The sequence below is a fragment of the Petromyzon marinus genome, chromosome 68 (genome assembly GCF_048934315.1).
Source record: "Petromyzon marinus isolate PM22_M1 ecotype Great Lakes invasive population chromosome 68, UKy_Petmar_22M1.pri1.0, whole genome shotgun sequence".
NCBI classification, from domain to species: domain Eukaryota; kingdom Metazoa; phylum Chordata; class Hyperoartia; order Petromyzontiformes; family Petromyzontidae; genus Petromyzon; species Petromyzon marinus.
Genome location: NC_133734.1, coordinates 5,437,845 through 5,451,262, shown reverse-complemented (window position 1 = coordinate 5,451,262; position 13,418 = coordinate 5,437,845). Strand labels below are relative to the sequence as shown.

The 13,418-nt window shown below is 45.9% G+C and overlaps 1 protein-coding gene across 5 annotated transcripts; it reads right to left on the bottom strand.

Moving 5' to 3' along the window:
* Positions 1-3,453: 3,453 nt before the first annotated feature.
* On the bottom strand, positions 3,454-12,004 carry LOC116956879 (aerolysin-like protein). 5 transcript variants are annotated; one of them, XM_076054840.1, is made up of 3 exons: positions 11,915-11,952; positions 11,178-11,242; positions 3,454-4,485 (listed from the first exon to the last, which is right to left on the bottom strand). In XM_076054840.1, exon 3 carries the CDS (start codon positions 4,474-4,476, stop codon positions 3,535-3,537), a length of 942 nt encoding a protein of 313 aa, XP_075910955.1. In that variant the 5' UTR covers positions 4,477-4,485; positions 11,178-11,242; positions 11,915-11,952; the 3' UTR covers positions 3,454-3,534. The 5 variants fall into 5 exon arrangements, with proteins under 5 accessions (XP_075910955.1, XP_032834639.2, XP_032834638.2 ...); XM_032978748.2 differs by lacking the exons at positions 11,178-11,242; positions 11,915-11,952 and adding exons at positions 5,042-5,105; positions 5,733-5,887; XM_032978747.2 differs by lacking the exons at positions 11,178-11,242; positions 11,915-11,952 and adding exons at positions 5,042-5,105; positions 5,765-5,853.
* Between the last annotated feature and the right edge of the window lie 1,414 nt (positions 12,005-13,418).

The window sequence follows — 13,418 nt, the reverse complement described above, 5'->3', positions numbered from 1 at the left end:
AGTTAATCAGCATGATCATTCACTAATTGTATTGGTGGCACTTCCTGCGTGAGACTCCGTTAACGAGACAAGCGACGCGCGCTAGCGCCTCGTAGACGCAATCACGGCCCCCATATGAGTATGTTGAGAGTCCATTGAGGGAGCTCACATCACGTGACATAATTACGCGCGCGTGCCTCCGCCCATCTTCCCCTCCAAGCCAATCATCAGGAAGGCAATCACAGCGAAGATTCGCTCATTGCACGGGTGGCAGTGCCATGCACGTACGCCCATTGTGTGAGGCGCCGTTCATTTGCCGAGCTACTGGCACGCGTCTCGTTAATGCAATCACGGTCCCGATACCAGGCCGTGAGAGTCAATTGAGTTGTGTATGAAAGTTTATTTTTTTATTTTTAACATGGCCAACACGTAGAGGTCAAATTAGATTCGCTACCATCGTCGGCTTGTAATTCATATTGTTAATTCGTGCCTTATTGAACAGTTTGTGCCTCTGGATATATTTTTGCAACTCATTTGTTCAATTGTGGAATGCTTTGATATTGTCTGCAGGCCGGGTCTCCTTCGAAAATGATCTCTGGAAAGGAAATAAACTTCTCATTCTGAGTTAGTGTGTTTTCTGACGTCAAACACTTTTAAATGGAATGACATGAGCCAAAACTACGTAATGAGGACGTGTGAAAGGTGTGTCCATCTTGCATGTATTTAAAAGACGTAACAGATTAAACATACGTTCATGTCTCGTCGAATTTCTTCATCAGAATGTGACTTTATAATGTCACTGTACTTGCAAAATCACAATACTGCTTAATGATGGGTTCCAGTTTTAATGTCGTGGAGCGGGCATTCTTCACGCCAACACGCCAACACGCAGACAGTTAAGGGTTCCAGTCCCTTTTCCACCTCCATCACACACAGCTCCACTCTTTCATGTCCAGTTATCTCTCCATCCACAGCTCTTTCTTCTCTTCACTCATTGCCGATGGCCCCTCTCTCATTCCCTCTCCTCACATGTCTCCTCAATCCCAGCCACCAATCCCCTGCCTTCACATCTCGGAGTTACTCCCGGTAATGTCGGTTCAGGGATTGTTGTCAATGTTATTTACTATTATATTTACCCAAGAATGGCTGTGTCCCGTGCGTGACGTCACTCCACGTCGAACATCCCTCCCCACATTAATAATTATGAGCGGGTGACGTCACTCTGCATGGAGACCCCCCCCCCCCCTCATTAATAATAATGAACAAGTGACGTCCTCCAAATGTACACACCCCACCCCTGCATTAATAATTAGTCGGTGACGTCACTCCACATGGGGGTCGAGGCGCCTCCTCCCCCCTGCTCATTGTCAACCGATAACCCTCACTGCAATGTCAGAACTCTCACGTCACGCGATCTCCGTAACACTATTAATAATATAAACGCCCAACTTTATCTGTGATTAATATGACGAACGCTGCACTTACCGTCATGTCCTGCAGGGGGCGCTGCAAACCTCCCGCGCCCCGTGCATGAACGACGGAGGCGCAGGGACAGACGTTCGATACGTTGGAATCGATCCGCAGACGGCACTCGCCTCGCACTTCCTTATCTCGATCCCGCAATCTCAAAACAGGTGAAAGTCCGCATCGAACCGAACCCCCCAGCAAGGACATCTACTTAACGACGAGAGAAAATTCACACGAAATGTCGTTTTCAATTAAGTCTGCCAGATGTAAAATTGTATTTATAAACAACTTTCTCTATCTATGATGAATATTATGAACGCTTGAGAGAGGAGGCGATTCGGTGTTGATTCCCAGAATCGTCTTGGCCCCCACCGACACGACTTTGCCATTTGTTTTGCGACGACAATTCCCCATTATCCCCACGTACAGTCTCACAATCAACAAGTCGCAGGGACAGACGTTCCATTAGGTTGGCACGCACACAACGTTATCTATCTTTCTATGATGAATGCTAGTTGATACATGGAAGTAAAAAGGAAGTCATGATGAACAACCTTTAAATTAAATAAGTCCGTCACCACAGCCTCATAAAATTGCACACGAATGGATGCAATGATATCACATCGCGGTCTGCTTTACGGTTGGAAACTTCAGATTTATTGCAATACACCCGTACTTGGACAGGCAAAAGGCTGGTGTATAATTAATTGCAATAACAAAACTAATATCAGGTCGCCTTTTCGTTTGTGGTCTCGGTTGCCACTGAATGGCAGAGTGCAACCTTGGGATTGATAGTCTAACCAGTGCGGTTGTGCAACTAATCAATGGTGCATATACTCCTCACACTGCACTATTGTTAGTCGTTAATGCTTGTGAATGTTGCTGGGTTAGAATTGACAGGGGATAAATGGGCATCACGTGACTTTTGGACGGGGATTTTGAAGCGGGGAAAAATAATAGGTACGGGGTAGTGGGCAAGTGATGCCAGCACATCGATATTACAGGGGTCCATTGGCATACCCTTGTGGTGGAAGCCGGACCAACAACAAAACGATGTTGGACCACCCTTCCTCTCAAATTCTTGGTTCGCTTGTGGCCAGTGTTGGGAACGAGCCAGAGCAGTTTCGCAATTGAGAAGTTTAAACAAATAGAGCAATGAAACCAATATTCATTAATTTATCGACTACCACCCTTGTGTTCACAAACGATCAAGGAACAGGGAGCACAGGTCAATGGTCTGGGGGGGGGGGTTAAGAAACCTGGTCACTCCACCCTTGCAAGCAATTACAATTCCCAACAGGCGAATTGGAATCCAGATTGACGTGCACCTGGACATGTAGAGGCAACCGTTGAACAATGCAATCGCCATTATTTAGAAATGCAATAAAGTGTCAATCCAGCGAAGTTGCAACCCCCCAAAAAAAACACAATTGTGAGCAACTAATGTAGTTACTAAAGGTCAAAGCCGTGAAGCCATTTTAAAAGGGAGAATTGCCATGCACTACATGTCCCCTGGCACGTGACCTTGTCATGTCATAAGGCAGAGCAGCATTGTTAAATAACGAACAATAGTGTTGGTCATTCTTAGAAACAGCTTCCCTACATAATTATCGAGACATGCATTGCTCCCTGGGAGCAATATAATTAAGTGTGCCTAGTCACAAGTCTGTTAGTTTGGCAAGTGACATTTCAATTGAATCTATACTGTTAAACGCAGCAGGGCATCATAGCAGGCGGCCGTTTAGGAATTTATTGCCCATCCCGTTTTAAGTGGTGCATAGCCTGGTCATTTGACACTGCTAAACTCTAGTGAAAAAACACACTATGCCAGACCCACAGTTTCAATAATGGCCATGCAATGGGGAAATAGAGAATATGAAGCTCAATGCGACCACAAAATAATCAATGCCAACAACCACAGAAAAATGTCCACGTCTATGAACATTAAAATCTCAAAAATGTAAATTCCTTACATGCAACCACAAACACGCAAAGAGAAAATGGCAGTGCAATGCAAAGGCTTTTATTCGTAGGTCAGCCAAAATTATTTCTCAGAACATTTGATCAAACAGGGCACAAAATGCTGCTCTATTTCTCAGTAGCACGGGCAGTCATCTTGGTGTAGGTGAGCCCCTTGTAGACGCCTCGCAGGGGAACGTCAAAGAGAGCGCCGTTCATGCAGGTGATGCGCAGCAGGGCCGTGTACGGGAGGTCGATGTTTGCACGCCCGATGTTGGCGACAACAGTGACGGTCTTGTGTGGAGGAACAGAGACGGGGAATGTGAGAGTTTCCATTCGCTCCTCCGTGTTTTCTACCTTGTACGTGCTAGAAGAGCCCACGGTGAAGCTAAATCCGGTCTCTACCTCCACGACCTCCGGGATGCCTGCCGAGACAGTCAGGCTGAAGGTGAACTCGATGCTGTTGGTTGTAGACCACGATGACGTTTTGATTATCTTCTTGGAGCTCTCGAACGTGTGAGACTGCATGACGCTGGTGTCGTTTATGTACTCCATTTCTTTAATCTCCTCCATCTGCACGTTAGGCAGAACCTGGTGCATAGTTGGGTAGTTCATGTTCTGGATCACCGACGACTTTATATCATTGATGAACAGGAAGCCCATGCAGTCGATGTCGGCCCCCGCTCGGCCCTGAACGCCCAAGCAGACGCCAGAGCCCACGTCGATTTTGTACTCGGTCTTGAGCCCCCAGTCCGTCATCTTGGCAAAGAACTCGCGGTTGCGGCTCGTTCTGAACTTGATGGCACCCAGACGCGTGCCGGCCCCATTGCCCCACAGGGAGAGCTGCGACATGAACTCGCCCGACTGGAATTCAAACTGCTGAGCAGAGAAGTCCACGGTGCCGAATTTCTGCCTTCGCCCGTCAGTCAGCCACACCTCCACGCCCCTCACTTGCCAGCCTCCAACGCTCACGGAGAGTTTCTGCAGCGTGGCCGCATTGCTCCTCCCATCAAACGAGAACGCATTTCCACCTTGGCCTCCAATGATGTGCAGCGTAAGTGGGTACGACATTATGTCAACCTGGAGGGGATGGACGGGAGAGCATTGCACGAATGTTTAAAGCCCAACCCCATTATTGCCCCTTGAATACCGATAAACAGAAGAATTACAGTTTACTGTAGAACATAGTTTAGTGTAACAGTGAACTTAAAAGGTGTACATTCTCATAAGCTAGAAGCTCTGAAAAACATTGGGCACCAAATGTATACCCAAATTGCCATATATGTTGTGTTCACTATAGTAAATTATGGCTTCACATTCTGGCAAGAGCAAACTTTCTGCCAACCTTATTAGATTACAATATTGCTTATCAAAAGAATACACGCAAGTGAACCCAACTGAACAATTGACAAATAATCTTTAGGTGCAGATGTGCATGCTCATGGAACTGCAGGGCATTATTGGTGGCTGGTAATATAAATAAAGAATGCCCTTTACCTTCTCCCTACATCAACCAGCAGGATATTCTGTACGGTCCATGCCGCAACCCTTGATCCATACGGCTGCAGTAACCCATCTAGCATTGGCAATGCAAGGGGGCTGCACGTGTTACGTTGCAGAGCAGTAGCACACATACCTTTTTCTTTCCACGAACAATCAAAAGCTCAGACAGACGATCCAGGCACTTCGCTGCAGTTGACCTACACGGATCGTAGGAACAAGCAATCGGATTAAGGTGTTGGGGGGGTGGTCAACCAAATTAAACCTTATAATCCAAGACAAAGTCAGCATACATGGGTCACCCTGGCAAAAACCATCATGGCCAAGAAATGCCTAGCAGCGGTCTTTAAGAGAGCAGGCACAATCCAGCTGGTCATTATGGTGTTGAATCTTATTAGGCTCGCGGCAAGTAGCAAATTTTAGTCGCCTTGCATTTTAATACAGTGATGGGGACACCAGGATTCAAAACGGAATGCAGAGAACTCCCATGAACTGTGAATCGTGGCTGGTGTTACAGGACTTTTTAGCTTCAGCCAGTAAATAAATAAAAATAATATTTACCCAGTGGATTGGCACACTTTACTATAAACCAAATAATATATTCTCAACGATAATTATGCGAGGCGGGTGAGAATTAGAAATGGTAGAAGGGCTGGTTTGAAAAAAATATAAGGGAATAAAACCGACAAACTGAAAAAAAATCACGTTGCACAATCCATTAACCATAGAAAGCACTCCATTAATGTATCAAAACAAAAAATAGGCGCAAGTTAAATTTTCGTGAACGCTTACAACATTGTTTAAAAAGGTAAAAGCAACAACTATACCTAAATCGTATTAAGCTGGGCTCCTCACTTACCTCCCAGACAACTCCGTAAAGAGCTGATAGTGTATGTCGGTTCTGCCCTCCTTTATATACAAGAGAGCGCACATCACGTGGTACAATCACGTGAGCGTGCCTTCCCATCCCTGGCCAATCATGGGGTGGGAGGGATGAGGCAATCATCGCGACCCAATCCGAGTGAGGATTCACTAATTGGATGGGTGGCGCTTCCTGACCGCGAGCGCATTTTGTGTGGGACGTCGTGAATAAGCCGAGCCACGCACGCAGGCGCCTCATGAATGCAATCACGGTTCGAATACGGGGTCTGTTGAGAGTCCATTGAGGGAGCTCACATCACGTGGCATAATTACGCGCGCGTGCCTCCGCCCATCTTCCCCTCCAGGCCAATCATCGCGAGCCAATCACGGCGAGGATTCGCTCATTGCACGGGTGGCTGTTCCGCCCACGCGCTTCCGTTGCGTGAGGCGCCGTTCATGAGCCGAGCTACCGGCCCGTGCCTCGTTAATGCAATCGCGGCCCCGGCACGAGTTCGTGAGAGTCAATGGAGTTGTGGATTCAAGTGATTTGAACGTTTTTGTTTTCAACTTTTTAACATGGCCTCTCTACCATCGCCATCTTGAAATTCAGTGTTGATAAGTGACTTTTTTTAAGTATTGACCTTTGAAGTGTACTTGCCAATGGATACTCTCTTTCGTAACTAATATGTTTAAAAGTGAAATGCTTTGATTTTGTCTACCCAGTTTTATATCCCCTGGAAACAGCTTCTTAGCTCAGTGTTTTACTCGGGAAGTAAACATCCGATTATGATAGAATGTCTTTTCAGAAATCAAATAACTTTAAATGGAACATGAACCAAAACTACGCAATGAGGATGTGTGAAAGGTATTGCAGGTATTTAATGGACTTAACCAATTAAACATACGTTCATGTCCGGTCTCATTTCTTCATTATAACGGTAAGTTATGTCACTGTACTATTGCAAAACCATTATGATGCCTAATAATCATTTCCAGTCTTATCGGGGTGGATTGGACATTCTCCACAAACAGGCAGAGGGGTAATCTTTTTGTCCCTTTCTTCCACCTTCATCACACACAGCTCCATCCTTCATGTACGGTGATCTCTTCATCTACAGCTCTTTCCTCTCCCCACTTTTGCCGACGTCCCATCTTATCTCCATGGCCCCTCTCCCATTTGCTCCCCTCACACCGGTCTCCTCATTCTCAGCCACAAATTCCCCATCTTCACATCTGAGGGTTACTCTCAGGCATCTCTGTGCAGGGATTAACGTCATTTTTTTTATTAACCTCAATAATGAAAGTAATAGTAATGTTAGGTCCCTTTTTCTTTTCCGAGCCCGGTTGCCACTAAATTGCAGTCAGCACAACGGTGGGATCGAGTGTAACCATTGCGGTTGTTTTACTAATAAATGGTGCATATTGGCACTGCAATATAATTGTCATTTTTTAAACCTTGTGAATGTTTCTAGGTCGCAATTGGTTTAGGATAAATGCGTAGTACGTTAGGCCATGCCCTTCAACCTCAGAATAGGCAGGCACTCGATTCAATTGCCAGTCACGAGAGTAGACTAGGATTTTGAGGAGAAAGATCTATGGGGGCCGGGGGCAATTGTTATGCCAGCACGTGGATATTACAGGGATCCGTTTGTGTACCTGTATTGGGAGCCAGAAATTATTTTAAAATTCCGTGTTGGACCCTCGTGAACCTCTCAAAGTTGTGGTGCAAGTAGTCGGTGTTGGTAGGAAGCGGCGTGTCGCAGTTGACAATGATGATCCCTGCAGCAGAACCAAAACTTATATTTCCTCATTTGATGACTAACGTGTGCTCAATAAACATCACGTCCAGGAAAGAACGAGGCAGTGGGCACAGGTAAAAAATAGCCTGGTTAGGATACCTGGCAACTTTACCCTCGAGCATTTACAATTCCTCATTCAAGAGTGGCACCCGTATATTAAAGTGAACCGTGGTTACCGTCGTAGGGAGAGTTTTGTTAATGCATCGACAATTTTAGAAAGGAGTTCCATGTATTCCACATGTAGTGGGTTCGAATTAGGTGCACACACGACTACTTGGGAGGCAACGCTGATTTATTAGAACGGTAAGTAATATAACACTGTACATAAGATGGTGACCACCGACCTACTCTAGCTAACACATACTTCTCAAATACTCTAGCGTTAATCCAGCCAGGTGGGCTACTGCCAGGTCCGCTGACTGGAGGCTTAACTCCTCTTGGCGTCTTCACGATGCATCTTCGTTCTTGATTACTGGCAGCCTCGAACCTCGTGAGGAGGCTGCTTATATGGGCCTCGGCGTGCCCGGGCCCCACCCCGGCCACGCCTCCCTTCAAAAACCCTCTCGAAGCCCCCCTGCTGTCCACGTGCCCTCCGAGGTGCCCCCTAGGCCCCCAGCCCCCACTGGGGTCCAGTCACGTGTCCAGCCGGGGTCACAGAGAGTGCCACGGCCTCACACCACCCTCGTGGTCTCCCGGAGCCCAGAACCGGCCCTGACGTTATTCCCGCCTCCAGCCGGGATGACGTCATGCGTGTGTGTAGACCCGCGTGGTCATGACGCTCCCCCGCATAGTGACGTCACGCTTGTGCGTGTGTACACAGTAGTGATTCTACAATCACTACACACACACACATGCCTATTCAGGACATGCCAGCTTGCGTCATTTAAGACAGCAATATGTTCAACCCGTTTAGAAAGTTATTCTGCGTAATTCTTGGAAATCCTCACATTGCTCCTTAGTGCAAGAATGAAGTGTGCCTTGCCACAACGCTTTGTTAATTCTTGGACAGCAACATTTCCATGCAAGTCACAATATATTTGAGTGCTATGGGCGAGCAGAGGCTTTGGAATTCACTGCCCATCGCCAAATAGAATCTTAATTGATTTTGCGGATGACATGGCCATTTGAAAACGCTGAAATGTAGTTGTAAAATGGTCACGAACCAGCAAGTTCAAGATAATGCAATTCAGAAATTGAGCATCCGACTGTCAGAGGCAGATACAAAATCCTGCTTACAGCCGCAAACTCTTCGATTTAAAGCTTTCGTGACTGCAATGATTCATCTTCTTTGGTTCTTTCGGTAGAGTCACGTAGAATGAGAATAAAATAATACATTGATAAAATAAAACGCAATTAAATTCTCACGACGTTTCGGCCACAACACAAGCGGCTTTCATCAGGTGAAGGGACGAGACGTCTGGTAGGCCAGCGCTGGAGTGAAAGAGCCACGTTCAGATCACGACGTTTAAGCTGTGCGAGAGGAAACAAAGCGCCTTGACAAAGGAATTGGCATATAATTTAGCATTGAAATGGCTGAGTGATTAGCTTGTGACTGGTCACAGAAATAGCTGTTAAAAGTTAAAGCATACACATCCGCAGAGGCACCCCTTGATATTTCAATGCTAAATTCTATGCCAATTCCTTTATCAAGGGGTGCCTCTGCGGATGTGTATGCTTTAACTTTTAACATAGCTATTTCTGTGACCAGTCACAAGCTAATCACTCAGCCATTTCAATGCTAAATTCTATGCCAATTCCTTTGTCAAGGCGCTTTGTTTCCTCTCACACAGCTTAAACGTCGTGATCTGAACGTGGCTCTTTCACTCCAGCGCTGGCCTACCAGACGTCTCGTCCCTTCACCTGATGAAAGCCGCTTGTGTTGTGGCCGAAACGTCGTGAGAATATTATTGTGTTATTTTAGCTTATCAATTTATTATTTTATTCTCATTCTACGAGACTTTACCGAAAGAACCAAAGAAGCCGTAAACTTGTCTAACCCCCTTATAAAATTGAGGGAATTTACCTTTTGCTTTTTCTGTACATGCAACCACAAAACATGGAACGAAAACTGTACAGTGCAATGCAGAAGGCTTTTATTTGTAGTCAGCCACTATTATTCTCAGAAAATTTGATTAAACAGGGTACAAAATGCTGCTCTATTTCTCAGTAGCACGGGCGGTCATCTTGGTGTAGGTGAGCCCCTTGTAGACGCCACGCAGGGGAACGTCAAAGAGAGCGCCGTTCATGCAGGTGATGCGCAGCAGGGCCGTGTACGGGAGGTCGATGTTTGCACGCCCGATGTTGGCGACAACGGTGACGGTCTTGTGTGGAGGAACAGAGACGGGGAACGTGAGCGTTTCCATCCGCTCCTCAGATTCCTCCAATGCGTGCGTGGTCTCAGAGCTCAAGGTGAAGCTGAACCCAATTTCCACCTCGATAATTAAGGGAATGCCTGCAGACACCGTCAGGCTGAAGGTAGACTCGATTTTGTTTGTTGTAGACCACGATGACGTTTTGGTTATCTTCTTGGAGCTCTCGAAGGTGTGAGACTGCATGACGCTGGTGTCGTTTATGTACTCCATTTCTTTAATCTCCTCCATCTGCACGTTAGGCAGAACCTGGTGCATAGTTGGGTACTTCATGTTCTGGATCACCGATGACTTTATAGCATTGATGAAAAGGAAGCCCATGCAGTCGATGTCGGCCCCCGCTCGGCCCTGAACGCCCAAGCAGACGCCGGAGCCCACGTCGATCTTGTACTCGGTTTTGAGCCCCCAGTCCGTCATCTTGGCAAAGAACTCGCGGTTGCGGCTCGTTCTGAACTTGATGGCACCCAGACGCGTGCCGGCCCCATTGCCCCACAGGGAGAGCTGCGACATGAACTCGCCCGACTGGAATTCAAACTGCTGAGCAGAGAAGTCCACGGTGCCGAATTTCTGCCTTCGCCCGTCAGTCAGCCACACATCCACGCCCCTCACTTGCCAGCCTCCAACGCTCACGGAGATTTTCTGCAGCGTGGCCGCATTGCTCCTCCCATCAAACGAGAACGCTTTTCCACCTTGGCCTCCAATGATGTGCAGCGTAAGTGGGTACGACATTATGGCAACCTGGAGACAGAAGGGAGAGGAAGAATGCACGAAGCATGAACAATCATTGCTGTCCCAGTATAAACAAGCATTCGTACAGTACACCATTCATCTTAAAGTTGAACATTTTGCAATTCGGAAGGGCTGAAAACCATTGGGAACCACATTTATACCCAATAGACAAAGGCATGCCTATCATTAGATTTATGGTTTCGCAATTTGGAAATAAAATATGCAAATTTTGTGCCAACTATTTTAGATTTTGCTTCTGCAAGATTGCTCACTTACAGTAAAAAGTGCATGCTAGTGACCCCATCACTGAACAATTAAACGCAAGCACGAGTGTGCATGCTCATGGAACTGCGGGTCATTATTTAATTAACGTCACCTTCCAACATCAACCAGCAAGATGTACAGTGCAGTCCATTCCACAACTCTTAACCCACACGGTCAGAGTAACCCTTCTAGCATTATCAATGCAAGAGGGAAGCACGTGTCGCGTTGTAGGGAGCTGTAGCACAGATACCTTTTTCTTTCCACGAATAATCAAAAGCTCGGGAGAGACGATCCAGGCACTTGGCTGCAGTCAACCTATACAGTTCATAGTAACAGGAGCAGTTGGGTTAAGGTGGGAAGGGGAAACCAGATTAAACCTAAAACCCAAGAACCAAATATCAATATGCAGATCGCCCAGAGAAAACCCATCCTGGTTCAAAAATGCCTAGCAGAGGTCTTTTAGAGAGTAGGCACAGTCCAGGTCAGTCATTTAGGCATCGAATGGTATTGGGCTTAAGGCAATTAAAGAGAAGACGGTTTGTATACTTGTCAAATTAGATCAGTTTTTAACATTAAGGGGCACACCATAATTATAAACTGAAATCAATGAACTCCCAAGAATTGCAATCAAAAATTTGCAGGGCTTTCAGCTTCCTCCATAAAGCCCTCGGATTTCAGGTCAGATTAAATGAGTTTCCCCAGTGGATAGACACTATGCTAATGAACCAAAATACAGTAGATTCTCTACCGCGGTAATCATCGATAGCGGGTGAAAATTAGAAACGGTGCAGAGCAGGAATGGTTGAGAAAAATGCGGGGTGACAAAACCTACGAATAAAAAACGCCAAACCATTAAACGCCAATAGCAACCAGTTAATGGGTCATGGACAAAGAGGCACAATTGAATTTTTCGTGAACGCTTTCAACATGGTTTGCAAAGTCCAACGCAAAAACTGCACCAACATTTAAGCTGCGCACCACACTTACCTTAAGCGCCAAATCCGTGAAGCGCAGATATTTTGTGTGGGTTCTGCCCTCCTTTAAATACAATTGAGCACACATCACGTGGTATAATCACATGGGCGTGCCTTCACATCCCTTGCCATTCGTGGGGGTGGGAGATATAATGCAATCATGGCGAGCCAATCATCGCAAGGATTCACTTTTTGAATGGGTGGCGCATCCTGACCACGTGCCCATTTGGTGTGGGCAGCCGTTAATTAGCCGAGCGACGCGCTGGCGCTTGGCGAATTTAATCACGGATCCGTTGTGAGTCTGTTGATAGTCCTTTGTGGGAGTTCACGTCACGTGGCATAATTACGCTCGCCTGTTTCCGAACATCTTCCCCTCCAGGCCAATCACTGCGAGCCAATCACAACGGGGATTCGCTCATTGCATGGGTGTTCGGTCCGCGCAAGCGCTCCCATTGTGTGAGCCGCCGTTTATCAGCCGAGCTACAGGCACGCGCCTCGTTAATGCATTCACGGTCCTGTACGAGGCCGAGAGAGTCAATTGAGTTGTGGATTCAAGTGATTTTAGCGTTTTTGTCTAAACTTTTTAACATGGTCCCAACGTAAAAGGTCAAATTAGCCTCACTACAATCGCCATCTTGAAATACATAGTTGTGATGAGTGTCATATTTGGTAATGACCTTTGAATTGTTCGTGCCTCCGGTGACTTTATTTCGTAACTTCTTTAACACGTAGGTTTTTATGACCAATACCATTCATAATATAGTTTTTTATGGTGTTGTTAGATTGCATACGTATATAAATGTGTCGGGAAGCCCACGACTACATAAAAAAAACAGTCAATTATTATGGTTTGTCACATAAACACATGACAATTCGTTACTAGTACAGCACACTGGTGTATTGGAGAGCAACGCCACAACATTTACAATCTGAGTACGACGTTTCGCCAATAATTACAACTAGCAGCATCAGGAGCCAGTCAGATTTGTGGATAAATTTTCCTGTTTTATTCATCAAATAAATAGGTATATGTGATGACATCACTTGTGAGGCCTTCTTGTACGAATTTAGGGGGATGGGGGTTAATTAATGTGTATAAATTACTCACCTGATGACGGACGCTTGTGTTGCGCCAGAAACGTCGTGATTTATGTTTTTTTTTACCAACATGACTTTACCGAAAGAACCAAAGAGTTTGGATTCCTGCAGTCACGAAAGCTTCAAATCAAGACAATGATTATCCATTTCAAGTTGGGTTATTTAGATGGTACTCAACGTACATGAAACATGCGATCTATGCAAGGCCATTGTTCTTGTTCCTTCTATGTGCACTAAATAGACGTCCCTGTTATTCTTCCACGGTGATCGCCATTGAAGTATGGTGACCTGTATAGGCTTGCATTTAAACAATGTTTGTTTTGATGATTCGCTTACAAGACGCACTCAGTTTGTAGCTATACGAACGGTAAACAATATTTTAACTTCCCTCAATTTCTAGAGATTTTCGAATTAGTCTT